A 13536-nucleotide genomic window follows, 5' to 3' on the forward strand; every position below is an offset into this window, starting at 1 on the left:
TTCCTAGGCTATCATCATTGCTGATGGCAGTAGAGTAGGTTGGTAGACCATGTCATCCATCAGGATGCAAGTGAAATTTTTCAATCTGCAGACCTAGACAGGCAGGCTAGCTCTAAAGCTCTAAAACAGCAAGAGTCGGTCGGGCGACGCGAAACAAAGATATTTGTGATTGCCACCTTATTGGAAAACTATGATAGATATTTATGTTGAAAATGAAGATATTTATTCAACATGCCGGACACACCTACATTAGGGTATTGACATTGACTGTTACAGATCTTTTATGTTTCACTTATTATATTTTGTATATTCTATTTTGTTAGTGGTTTTGCTTATAAGTTCAGACTAAATTTTTTTGGGACAATTTGACATAGAAACCACCCTGATTGGGTCTTATGTGGATAAATTATGTAATCCAGGACAATCTTGAAAATTTGATTATTACAATGTAAAATTCTTTTGCACAAATTAATTTCTTTTGAATGGTATTTTATGAATTAAAAAAAATTCTTTAAATATGACAAGATTTAAAAAATGATAAAACACACTGATTGCTCAAATTTTTGTCTGGGTATCCCTGGGGTATCCCTTTTTGTTTTTTTAGATCCTCATGGTACTAAAAAGATTTTTATGTTATTTGGGTATATTACCACGTCACTAAACATGATGTCTGAGATTTTAGTATCAACCCCCTGCCTGTTTATGTCAGATTCAAATTCACCAACCATTTCACTTGAGGGCTGTGGATGAAAAACTTAATAAAACAACATTTACAAATTTCAAAGAATTTTGCATATCTTAGATTGTCAACACCTATCACTAGTGAAAATCTTTAGGGGCCCAACTAACAATTAGGAAAATGATTGGAAAGCTTTATCTGGAAATGAAAGGAGTTAATAAAAGATATTATTTTGGGCCTATACGTTATAAAATGTTCTCTTTTATTTTAGGCCACTGAAGGAGAAATTAAGAATGCTTATCGTAGAATGTGTGTTATGTATCACCCAGACAAGCACAGTGATCAAAAACACAAAGAAGTAAGAAATATATTAATATTACTCTCAGGGGGGGGTCAGTGTACCAGAAGGTGGCATGTATCCTGGGGTGGGTGGGTGTTTGAGAAAAAAATTTGTCATGTACTACCTGTGTACTATAATTGGGGTGTTGGGTCCAAAATCGATTTTGATTTTTACTACCTGTGTACCAAAATACGGGTGTTGGGTCCAAAATTTATGTTAACAGTGTGGAAACAAAAAGGTTCAGAAATTATCTGCTAAAAATAGAAATGTAAAGTTGTTCTATTATAAATTGATCAAGCCAAGTTTGCCCAAGATCATTCTTCCAAACTTCTTGGAATGAATTGAAATCCTACCCATCCTACCAGATCCCACTGAAATGAAAGTTTATCGAGTCGATGTAAACATTCGAACATTCGAATTCAAACATTCAACATTCGTACATTAGAGGTGCCAACTCTCACGTATTGGGTGTGAGACTCATGCATTTCCACATGGTCTCACGTAATTTTTGAAAAGTTTGATTTCTCACGCATTTTGGATTTTTGAGAAAAATTTTCCTGTTTTTCCGATTTTTGAAAAAAAGTTTTCCCAATTTCCCGATTTCCCAATTTTCTGAAAAAAAGTTTTCCCGATTTCCAGATTTTTTGAAAAATGTTTACCCGATTTTCCGATTTTCGGAAAAAAGTTTCTCTATTTTCCAGATTTTTCCAGGTAGTACCCGGTAGTAAATGGGGGGTATGGGGTGGTTTTGGTTTTTTTCCAGGTACTACCTGGTAGTAAATAGGGGGTATGGGGTGGTTTTGGGATTTTTTTCATGTAGTATGATGTACTTCAGGGGTGGGTGGGTGTCAAGTTTTGAAAAATACCTTGTAGTACACATACATGCCGCCTTCTAGTACACTGACCCCCCCCCTGTTACTCTGCATGCATAATTTCTTTTGAGTGAAGTTTTTTAATTTTCTAAGTAATTAAGCAAGCTCAGATTAAAAATTTCTATGATGCGATGGCAAACATGCAAATTCTGTTAAAAGCATCCCTAACAGAGGCATTAGCATTTTTATGACATACTCCCATGAGACAGGCTTATAGATCTCCTCAGAATTTGGTGTTATTATGGAGAAAGTTTTACTTTCGTATGGCTCAATAAGCTTTTTGTGAAAACAGGTGAAAGTGTATATTATTAAATATTTTTTGTAACAATCTTCATAATCATTGTACATTTATACCAAACCCCATTACTGGAACTTTCCGAACAACATTTTTACTCAAACTTACTCGAACAAGTAAAGTTCAAGTAATCTGCCGAACCTATTTAGCTTATTAAAAAGTTCAAGTAATGTTCCAGTAAGTTCGATTAAGTTTGGAAATTGAAAATCTGCCAATTCTAGTTCAACCATGGCATATCATCTCATGAAATAGGAAAATTTAATTTCTTTTTTCCTCCTAAATAGAAGGAAATTTTGGTCAAATTTTTTCCAGTAAGGCTCATAAAGTCTTTTCTTAAATCAAGCTTCTCGAACATTTCTTTAATGGAACTTCTCAAACTAATATAATGGAAACTAATGGAACTTCTCAAATTCCTCACAAATTTTTGAAAATTTCCAAAAGTTTGAGTAAAGGATTACTCAAACTTTACTTGTTCGAGTAAGTTTAATAATTGTCAATTGTTTTTAGATAGCAGAAGGGAACTTTTCAAGAATCCATAAAGCATATGAAGGTACGGTTTTACATTTAAATTTTGAGTTCTTGTTTTATACAAACACTTTTTACTAAATGTATATACTTGCAATATATGCAAATGTACACAACCCCTCGGGGTTGGAACTTTTAATAGTCATAACAATCTCATATTGACATCCAATAATGATTTGGTTCTTGAATTATTTCGATTTTTTTTTAGTATTATCCACTCCTGAAACAAGGACAATTTATGATTTGTATGGTCAAAAGGGTCTTGATGCTGGATGGGAGGTATAGTTTTTTGTAACACTGTGAAGTATATGTAAATTTTCGAGAAATTTCATTTTTGAAAAAGAAACAATAAACTCACCGGATTCATGAGCTGAGGAACCAATCGCTCCATCTCCGAGATACAAAGCTTACATCATTGAATTCATCAGCGTCTTCTGTTACGCCCCCTAGCCATGACAGACAATGGAAGGGCACCTCCCATGAGGTATCCTACCAACATGGTTGACTTGCATTCTCAACAGTTTCTTTGATCTGTTCGACTATTTTCTTTACTTCAGTACATTCAGTACAATTAACTACTCTTTTGACTTAAACTTTCATATATTTTAAACAGGTTGTGGAAAGAAAGAGAACTGCTCAAGAGGTTTGTGATTTATTTACCATCTTTCATGGTCCTGCCTGCCTTACTTTAAAAAGGAAGACTATTTATAATCATACCTGGAGATGATGGATTTCTCCTAATTCACTGTGCTAATTGAGTTCTCAGGTTCCACAGGTCTGGTCAAAAGATTACATTGTGATTGGAGGAAAAAAATAGATGACAAACTACTCGTTCTTTCCTTCTGCTAAATACTTATTCTGTCTCCCTACATCATAGATCAGAGAAGAATATGAACGATTACAGAAAGATGCAGAGGAGAGGCGTATTCAACAAAAAACAAACCCAAAGGTGAATATAAAGTTTTTATTGTTGTTTGTTGTTGTTGTTCTCGGATTTTTTTTTTTTTTTTTTTTTTTTTTTGTAGCATAGTATTTGCAATGATAAAAAGATCTAAAAATAGTACAACGTAATTTTGCTTAATATTGATGATAAAGTAAAAATCTTTCCTAAACTAAAAAACATTCGCAGGAGTAAAAAGAAGACATTGCTGTCTTTTCACCTAACCCCTTGAAGCGAAGTTTGTTTATTTACAGACTAAGTAGTGAAAAAAAGTATAAATGTAATATAGTTTATATAATAATAAAGAGAGAAAGAAGTATAAGATAAAATTATTAACAAAGAGACATTTCGAGGTTTTTACGATAGTATTAAAAAATTTTCTCAATGTCAAGATTCATTATATATTTTTTAGTTGATTTATTGAAACATAATTCAGATTTTTCTGTGCAGGATTTTTTGAGTTCTTTGCTAAGAACATTATTCCACATGAATGGACCCCGGTATTTGATTGCAAACCTTTTTACGGCTAATTTCGCGTCCTGCATTTTAAAAGCATTCTTTGAATATCTTGTTTGATATTTGTGTGATATTGTCGGGAATTGGGTTAAAAACGCTTTTGGACAAGTCTTGGTTTTGACACTACCCATAAAAGAAATTGTTTGCAAGATATTTAATTGATAAATATTAAGTGCGCCCAATTCTTTGAAACGATGACTAATCGGAGCAAATTTGTTTACACCAAACATAATGCGCAATGCATGTTTTTGTTTACTATAGAGTTTTTTAAGACTACTTTTAAAAGTACTACCCCATATTATGTTGCAATAGTTAAGGTAGCTATGAATAAAAGCAAAGTATAGTTTTTTTAAGGAATCTATGTCTAGTACCTGTTTAGCTTTATATAAGATACCTATATTTTTAGAGACTTTATTTTCAATGCTTGATATATGTTTATTCCAGTTTAGAGACTCATTGATCCTCTATATCATATAAAAGGAAAATTTTTTTCAGAGATACAAGCTAAGATACAATATGATGTGTTTTTGCAAATGTGTCAAAGAAAAAATTTGTTGTTGTTTGTGATTTGGGTGTTTCAGCAGAAGAGATCACATTAACCCATTGAATGCCATCAATCTGTTAACTTCATATTTCCAAATATTTTTTATTATTTCAAATATGCTTAATTGTCCCAACCAAGAAAAATTCCAATCTCGTGGCTACTAGGGCCATCCTTACCAGTACAGGGCTGAAAATTTTGAGGCGTCTCATATAATGCCAATGGCACTAGAAGTTCCTATCCTGCATTTTTAGCTCATTTTAGAGTTCATCTCCTTCATTTTCACAAAATATTTTGTTGATCTTGGATAAGCTTAACCATCGGTTCTACAGTTTTAAAAGTTCTTCAGTCTTCTAAGTATATGAAGAGTCTCTTTTGTTTCAAAATTCTGAATAATTAACCAAAATTTCATTAATTTTCAACTGTAGGGCTCTTTCACAATGCAAATCAACGCAACAGATTTATTCAGTAAAGAAGAATCAGATGATCCTTACTACCAAGATGAAGAAAGGTAAACATCCTAAAGTCACTAAAATTTGGCCTGATTTATTTTTTGTCTTTTTATTTTTTGATTTCCTGTTGTTTCCTTCAAGGATTTCAGGGATCACTTGATTCCCTTCTGCCTCATGTAGGTCAATTTATTTCCCTTTACTTTTGTTCTTCTCTTCTTCAAAATCTCCAGCCTCCTCCCTCAATCCCACTGGAGAAAGTGGGCAGTGTAAAAGACATGACAGACAATTCAGTCAATACATATCATTTTATCATTTTTTTAGTTGAATTTTATTTTAGTTTTAATGTTTTTCAACACCACTGTAATTTCACTCAAACTCCTCTTTTAGTTTGTTACCAAATATTGAGATCCGTGGAATGAGTGTCAATCAATCTATTGAGGTAACAGGTTGCATCCGTTTTGCATGCACAACGTCTTGAAAACTAAGAGTCTACTAGGAGTCTAAAGTCTTTCTTGGTTAGTCTCCTGTTGGTCAAGTTAGAGTGCCGCTGGTGAGATCAATTTTGGAATTGGAGAACTTAGTTGTGATTTTTTGACTTTAGAAATCTCACCTGGGTTTTAAACTTTTCATGTATGTTCATTGACCTTCATGGATCGTATACATATTTGAGGGGACTCTTTACAATCAAAGGCTACATGTTTTCATGTAAAATTTGTATAAGAATTTAGGTGAGGATTATATATATTATCCACCACATTGTTTTTTCAGGCTCCCCTAACAACGAAAAATACAGCCATCATCACTGGCACCATGAGTCATAGCAACGGAAATGGTGTTGGAAGTGTCAATGTTGCTATGCGGCGATTAATTTCACATAAAACATGGGCTGAGGTGATTAAAAAACTATGTTCATGAACTCCCTCATTTTCGTTTCCAAATCCATTTCAGATAATCTGGCAGTGAGATTTTGAATGCAGCGGTATGATGGACAAGTTAGTTATTTTCGAGAGTGATGTTTTAGAATGAAATATTCTCAAAAGACTAGCAAAGAAAAAAAGTAAACTTTATTCGTCATATCGTCGAATTGAAATATAATCTGAATCCTCTATTCCTTAACTTTTATAACATTTTATTCTCAGGGTGAGGTTGGAGTTGGTAATGGACCCACCTTTCGATGCAAGGCATTCAGAAATCTTGGTAAAAAGATGTTTGGAACAGTGTCTATCAATTCAAACTTACAACAACACAAATTATCGGCAGGGCTTCAAGCCAGTAAGTTCTTTTTTATTTTTCTTTTTCAGCTCTCAAATTTTAAGAAAAACCTATTTTTGACAATTTTCGACAATTTTCGTGTCTCCTTTTTGGCTGGTATCTTAGCTTTGCTTGAGCTAGAATCTTAGATTCTCTGTCTGGCTGCCTGTCTGTCATGTGAGTATATCTCAAATACAATGAAGCTTCTTGTTATTCTTAGCATCATTAAAGTATTGGCCCGATGAAATATCTTTCGATACCTTAAATACTTTGAGACATTTTTTAACAACAAATCGGGTGAAAAAGAGGTCGATTTTTACATTTTTGTCGTCCACGCGAAATTAACCAACTTGAGGTAGAATTTCTAAACTGACGTACTCTAAGTGTACGTTCTTTCTTAATGGTAACATTCTTGCATTATATAACTAATATCCTGCATAAGATAACGCATTGGCTTTTTCTGGGCGATAGACAGTTGGAAGGAAATAATTTTTTATCACTTTTTGATGAAAGCTTCTAGCAGTTCCCATCGCTTTTTATTGCACGATATCACCATAAAATAAGAACGTTTTCATATTCATCGCATATACGTTTTTGGATATTTTTGAAACTTTCTAGTTAAAGATCAGTTCAATTTTATCCGAAAATGGATATTTTGGTAGCTCAAATACTTTTAAATGGTGTTACAGTTAATATGATCTGGATTTTCACCCAAAATTCCTTGTCCTTCCCTTTCGTTTGATATACCATCATAAACCTTTTAAATTTTAATATCTTGTACAAGCTGCTGTTTCTGATTTGCCCTTCTAGACCCATTTAGTGAAAACTTAGGCTAGATACCAAGGGCCCAATGTTAATGGAAATCTCAAACTCATTTGGGCCAAAACCAATTATAGCTGATAAGCTTTCGGAAAACTAAATAGCAGACTTAAAGCGAGTATGGCTGATTTCTGTACTGAACGGCGGTCATTTGAGGTTAATTTCAGTTTATGACCAAAAGAGGAGGAAAATCGCCACTTCTACATAGAATAACTACTGACCAATTGGGCGATATAGTTAAACAACTGATGACCGGTTATTTTAAGCAATAAGCTATCGTCTAAGTAATCGATCAGGCTAGGCAACCGACAATCGGCTAATTTGAACATATTCCCGACTGACTTCTTCCTCAGAAACTTCTCTCTTTGTGTCGCATTGAATATCTGTATTTTGTTGTTAATAATTTATAGTGGTAGCACGACAGTTAACACCGAACACGATGGGTTATTTGTCATGGTCTGCTGGCTCGCCTTCATATATGACTTCAACCATTGCAAGAAATACGGAAAATTACAGTATGATGGCACAACTGCAGGTCAGTCATTCATTCACTTTCGTTATCTTAACCTTTCTTCTATTCGTGTCCATCAAATCATTTAAAAACGTTAAAACGTTTAAAAGTAGAACCTTGACAAAATTTACCCCTTTGAAAATTTGAGGTTTCTTTCTCATCAATTTTCCTTTGGAATGCACTTCGATCACGCGCCTGTAAACGTTCTAGGAGGGAATAGTTTGATAACAGCACTTTTGAACATAGATTTTTTGGGTCTTGATTTATATGGGTTGTGATCATGCGGTTAGTCTTGCAATATAAGTCCGAGCATTCATCAAGCCAAAATATCCCAAATAAAATAACAAATTTTATTCTTTTGGTTTGCTTGGGATTGAATTCTCTCGGACTGGCTCTTATTTATGATCATCTGCAAATTAAACTCAAAACAACAACACGCAACAAATAAAGAATGAAATAAGACGTTTTTGTTGCTTTCTCTCTAACTTTAGCTCGGGAAACCGCATTCGCTCGCCATGATGACATATACACATAAATTTGGACCCGACACCAAAACGAAAGTGGCTCTAAAGTATGTTGCAATCATTTTCGCTTGATTATTTAGAAAATTTCCGAATCTCTGATAATATTTCTCTCAAATATTGCTGGATAATTAATCTCAGAACCGATCATACATTTTACCTACGCTCTGTTCTAAAACGATGCGGTAAATGTGATAATCTGACATGCGTGTTCTACGCACAGTAAACAGGATAATCTCGGAGAATAACAAAGTCAATAGTTTAACGTAGAATACTCGATAATGGTATCTTTTATATCTGGCTTCTTTATCGCCCTAATAAATTTTAATAAGTTTTTAATTTTGTTGTTTTTTGTTTTAGGTTTGGTGTGATGGGGTTAGTGTTCGATTATGGTTGCGAACATAAAATTACGTCCTTTCGTGCTTGGTGCTTTCATGAGCGTCGGGACAAATCACCGGTGTTTACTCTCAAAATAAAGTATGTGAAGCAGACTTTTTAATAACTTTTTTTAACAACGAATGAATACACAAAACACTTAGGATAATTTCGAATCTATTGATTGTAGACTGTTATAGAAGAAATGGTGTTATTGTGAATGAGTGACATGTATCAAAGTATCACACCAACGAACGAGTTTTTGGTCAACGAGATATTTTTTAATGCGATGTACAACGTCAGGGATATTAAGTACTGATACGGACATCGCTTGTATCGTTATGGGCATAAATTTTAGTAGGTGTAGAAAGCTAAACGGAAAAAGAGAATTACTTAAATGTTTTTGCTATCTTTAGATTACACCGTCCACACAAACATTCAACTTCCCAATCATGTTAGCGGAGACGTTTTCACCTACAGCAGTTTTTTATGGAACGATAGCACCTGTACTAGTCTTCTTCACCGTAAAAGCACTCCTCATCGCCCCCAGTTTGAAAGAACAAAGAGAAACAGTAAGTTACCTGAAGATAAACTACCATTGACTCTCTCTCTCTAATTCGACCATTGGACCAGAAATGTTCTTCGAATTAGAGAAACATCGAATTACAGAGGAAAATTTAATTACTTTCCAGTTGAGGGATCCAATATGCGTTTGTGCGTGCGTTTGCGCATTTTTGATGATTTTCTGCTATTTTTCCGAAATTCTGGCTTGAATGCTTTTCGCATGACTTTTACAAATCTTGTATCTAGCCAAAAAAAATGGAATGAGGTTTTTCGATCAAGTATTTGAATTGGTATCTTCCTAATTGTTTAATCTAGATGTCTCGCTCTGAAACAAAATGAAACCATTTATATGTTAGAAGTGACGTATAAATTGAATTTAACCAATAGAATGGCTTCTTTTCGTATCAGAGCGAAACGGTAGCATATGTTAGCTTGGAAATTAACCGATCAACCTTTTTTTGAATCTGATCAAAATGTTTTCTTTCACGTTTCAACAGGAAGATCAAGGAAACGCGGGAGAAGAATGCAAAACTGATCGCCGAAAAACGAAAAGAAGCAGAAGCTATTGTAAGAAATGAAAAAAGCCTAAAACTCTCTCGATTCACTATTATGCTCTGTGGAAAGGAAAATCTACTAAATGTTTTTATGTAAGAAACCACGTCTTAAAGTCTATTCCAAGAAAAAGTAGTCCGTTCATTGATGTAACCTTGAAGAAACTTCTGAAAATTTGATAATGAAGAATGAATAGACTTTACTAGGCTAGACTTAAAAAATTCTTGGTCAATAGTTTAACGGAGTACGTTTAAATCATTTGATATTGTATCTATCTCGTTGTTTTTCAGATACAAGTGATGTTACCTCAATACCAAAGATCTGTGGATACTGAACAAGAAAAACACGGTAAGAAATCACACGCAAAAAGCTGTATTGTACAAATTTACGAATTTAGGTCTGATAAGGTCTAGAAAAATAATCATTGTTGTAGGCGTCAAAAATTTCTTTTAATTTGTGCTCTGTTTCTTTTACCAATTTCCACGCTCTGATTTTTCTTGTATATAAATTTCCTATCTACACTCTACTAATCTACAAGTCTATCTTCTAAGGTCACCTCCTAAAATTAACTCTACAATCCTTCCAAAAACTGTCCTAATCACAAGCATATGTGAAACATATCATGGCCAAAATTCGTCTAATCAGTATAACGTTGCTGCTTCGCATGCATATAATAAAAATAAATAAATTGTTTTACTAATGTTGTTATATAGGTCTCGTTATTTTGGAAGCTTGGTATGTCGCTTTGTCCCGACTCTAATAGGTTGTTTTCGTTGAAATTTTGAACGGTTCTTATGATGTTGGGATGATTGGAATTTCCTTCCATTCTTCCTGAATGCAGCAGCACGACGCAACGGGTACGGCAGGTACGGTGGCCGCTGTACCAGATTTTCACAAAAAAACCGAAATTTTCCTCTTCGTCGGTTAAATCGCTATAAAATCGCCTAAATTTCTACATTCGTCGTACCAGATATAAAAAACTTACGTTGTTCCTGATGCAGTGAGCTGTTATATTCGTTTATTCCTTCAAGCTTACTTCGAAATAGCTAAAAAACTGTTTTTATGACACTTTCTGATTTGATTTTGATTAAAGCTTCAAAGTTTTCATCTTTAATTTCATTAATCTTTAGAATGACAGACAAAGTCTATAGGAGTTTTCGATGTGACGGTACCTGTGCAATGCCTGGTTAAAGATTCCAAACTTCTCGCAACAGATGCCCCAAGGTATAAACAACGAAACAATTCAATCCGAGCTCGTACAAAAAAATCGGTCTGGGAGCTTATAGTTTATTTTTCCGTGTTTTAGCTTATTTTCGATTATATGTTTGAATGAAAACCAATCCTCAAGAAAGTATTTGGTAACTTAAACAAAGCCTTGAGGGGCTTTTCTGTTAAAAAGTGAAGATGGTATGTTCTGAAGATAGAGACATTTTTGCATTGAAGAGATTACCCGCTTCACAAAATAATAGCTGGAGCTACGGGATTTGTTATAAAATTGTTGCTTCTCAAAATAAAACGTCTGATGTCCCTTTCAGTCTTTCTTTTGGTGACAGAAATTATCTCGATCAAGTTTCATTTTTCATTGTTTTAGTCACAACTATCAGGATTTTACGACCCGTGCATTGGCGAGGATAAAGTGTTGAAAATCAAATACGAATTTCGTGATGCGTTACATGAAGTCACGTATAAAGACGACGAAGCTGTAAGGATACCAAAACAATGTAAGACTGCAATTCTTATTTTTAAATATTTCAATCTTGATTGAATTAATAAAGTACTAGAATGGGTAGCTGGGGTAATCAAATTATTCTGTTTAAGATTAGCGAATGAGCCGCTGTTAAAAAGAACTAAAGTCTATTCACGATAAGTGTGCCTCTTTTTTCTTTTGCCTATAACCTTTGAAGGAATTCTTCAATCTTTATAAATTTGGTACATTGAAAGATATTAGTGAGTGGAACAATTGGAAAGAAAAGAATCTTTAAAAAAATTCTAAAAATGAGATGAAATGAAGAAGAAAAAATGAAGATCTTGTAGAAAAGTGCTATAACTTTCGTTTTCACGGGAGATTCTTCGATATTAGGAGGTCATCACTGTGAAAAAGTTTATCAAAATATTTATTCAATATAAAGTATGATAAAAAGTTTATAAGTTATGACCCAAAAAAACAGCAGAAAACAGCAAAAAACACGTTTTTAGACGCCAACCAGCTTGTAACTTTGTTTAATATCTTTTGACGAAATGATTATTTTTGAGAAATCTTTTCACAGTGATGACGTTCGATGATCAAGTATTCACTTCAGTGAAAATGATAGTTATAACACTTTTCTACAATATCTTCATTTTTTTCTTCTTCCTTTTCATCTTCATTTTTAGAATTTTTTTAAAGATTTTTTTCTTTCAAATTGTTCCACTCACTAATATCTTTCCAATGATACCAAATTTATAAAGATTAAAGAATTCCTTCAAAAGTTATAGGCAAAAGAAAAAAGAGTGCACACTTATCGTGAACAGACTTTAGAAAAGATTTTGTCCCAGGTGGTAAATTTTCAATAGGAACATTAAGTCATTGCTTTTACTTTACTTTTTAGCACATCGTATTTCGAGCAAAATCACTTGAACTATCATGAGGAAGATAATGAAAACAAAGAATTGAGGATGTATCTTGAATGTTTACATTCGTATGAGTGAACGACTGAAGTCTGGTGATGTCAACTCTACACACATATTTTCCTCGAATTAGATTGATAGCGAAAGAAAGAAAATTAGTATATTTTTGATATTTATATAGCTCTATTGTTTTTTATGCGAATAGTATGTAGGATATAACTTTCGATTGGTTCAGTTTTGGAACTTTTTTTACAATTTTTCGTCGTGAAAGTGGAGTGTTTGAATGGGTTCTATTCAGAAGCACATTTCTTGGAATCGGCTTCTAATGTTTTCTGCATTGAATAATTCTTTAAGACAGCATCTTACTTGTTGTTAGCAAAGCTCAGTTCAATAATATTTTCTTAATCGCTATGTGTAAGGTTTGCTACTATTTTACTTTAGTCTTAGAAAAAAAAGTAGATTCCCTTTACAATGGCAATGTAGTTAGAAAACGAACGTGTTTGATATTTTGTCACCTAGATAAGAACGTGTATTAGAATTTATAATTTTCAATTTTTTAATAAAACCTTCAAATATAGTGGTATAAAAGCTACCTTTTGTTTTATTAAACTTTTCACGTTGGAATCCCTTGAGAAGCTGAATTTGTTCCCGTCAAGAAACACAATATGAATGACTTTCTATATGATTCGAATTCCGGTTCGAGTTCGAATTAGCGCACCTACCTTAAGGGCAGACCATAGTGAATTTTTAATATTGCCACGTACAAATATAAATTTCTACTTGAGTAGCCACAAAACGAGGCATGTTATACATTTTCTGTTCGGCCAATATCCTTAAGTCTAAAATTTAAGAATCGCAATGAAAAAATGACGATGAAGAAGAATGAAGACTTTAGAAGAAGGGTATGTATTTCAACTTTGAAGAGCTTATTTTCGGCGAAGAAAAACATTTTGAAAAATCTTTTGCGTAGATGTGTATCCTTTACCGAACTAAAATAGATTTTCAAAAATGTTTCTTTAAAAGCTTATTTGTCTCAAAATCTTGAAATAGTGCTTTTTGACCAATTTTTCATTTCAATTCGCCAAAAATTTCTTCCCTTGAGGTATGTCTAAAGGTGGAAATTTCAGTTTCTTTTGCAATCTTATACCATAATCTTAGCTTATATTTTGTTATGTT

At 33.4% G+C, this 13536-nt stretch overlaps 1 protein-coding gene and 1 long non-coding RNA gene across 2 annotated transcripts; both read left to right on the forward strand.

Annotated features, from left to right (window-relative positions):
* The first annotated feature begins 922 nt into the window (after positions 1–922).
* LOC136815019 (dnaJ homolog subfamily C member 11-like) lies at positions 923–9622 on the forward strand. The gene is made up of 13 exons (XM_067071453.1): positions 923–1037; positions 2694–2736; positions 2920–2990; positions 3325–3354; positions 3589–3660; positions 5137–5219; positions 5548–5599; positions 5929–6051; positions 6300–6432; positions 7641–7765; positions 8233–8312; positions 8623–8739; positions 9517–9622. The coding sequence occupies exons 1-13, from the start codon at positions 987–989 to the stop codon at positions 9620–9622; spliced, it is 1086 nt and encodes a 361-aa protein (XP_066927554.1). The 5' UTR covers positions 923–986.
* A 76-nt stretch (positions 9623–9698) lies between these two features.
* LOC136815020 (uncharacterized) lies at positions 9699–10493 on the forward strand. Its single transcript, XR_010847667.1, has 3 exons — positions 9699–9768; positions 10044–10101; positions 10467–10493. It is a non-coding gene; the product is annotated as an uncharacterized lncRNA (long non-coding RNA).
* Positions 10494–13536: the final 3043 nt, after the last annotated feature.

The sequence above is a fragment of the Clytia hemisphaerica genome, unplaced genomic scaffold (genome assembly GCF_902728285.1).
Source record: "Clytia hemisphaerica strain Z4C2 unplaced genomic scaffold, Clytia hemisphaerica genome assembly, whole genome shotgun sequence".
NCBI lineage: Eukaryota > Metazoa > Cnidaria > Hydrozoa > Leptothecata > Clytiidae > Clytia > Clytia hemisphaerica.

Excerpts from the sequence above, each read along its gene's own strand:
- LOC136815019 (XM_067071453.1), top strand. The coding sequence starts at position 987 with ATGTGTGTTATGTATCACCCAGACAAGCACAGTGATCAAAAACACAAA. Across the intron at positions 1,038-2,693 it reads GTGATCAAAAACACAAAGAA|ATAGCAGAAGGGAACTTTTC; the intron begins GTAAGAAATATA and ends AATTGTTTTTAG. Across the intron at positions 3,355-3,588 it reads GAAAGAGAACTGCTCAAGAG|ATCAGAGAAGAATATGAACG; the intron begins GTTTGTGATTTA and ends CCTACATCATAG.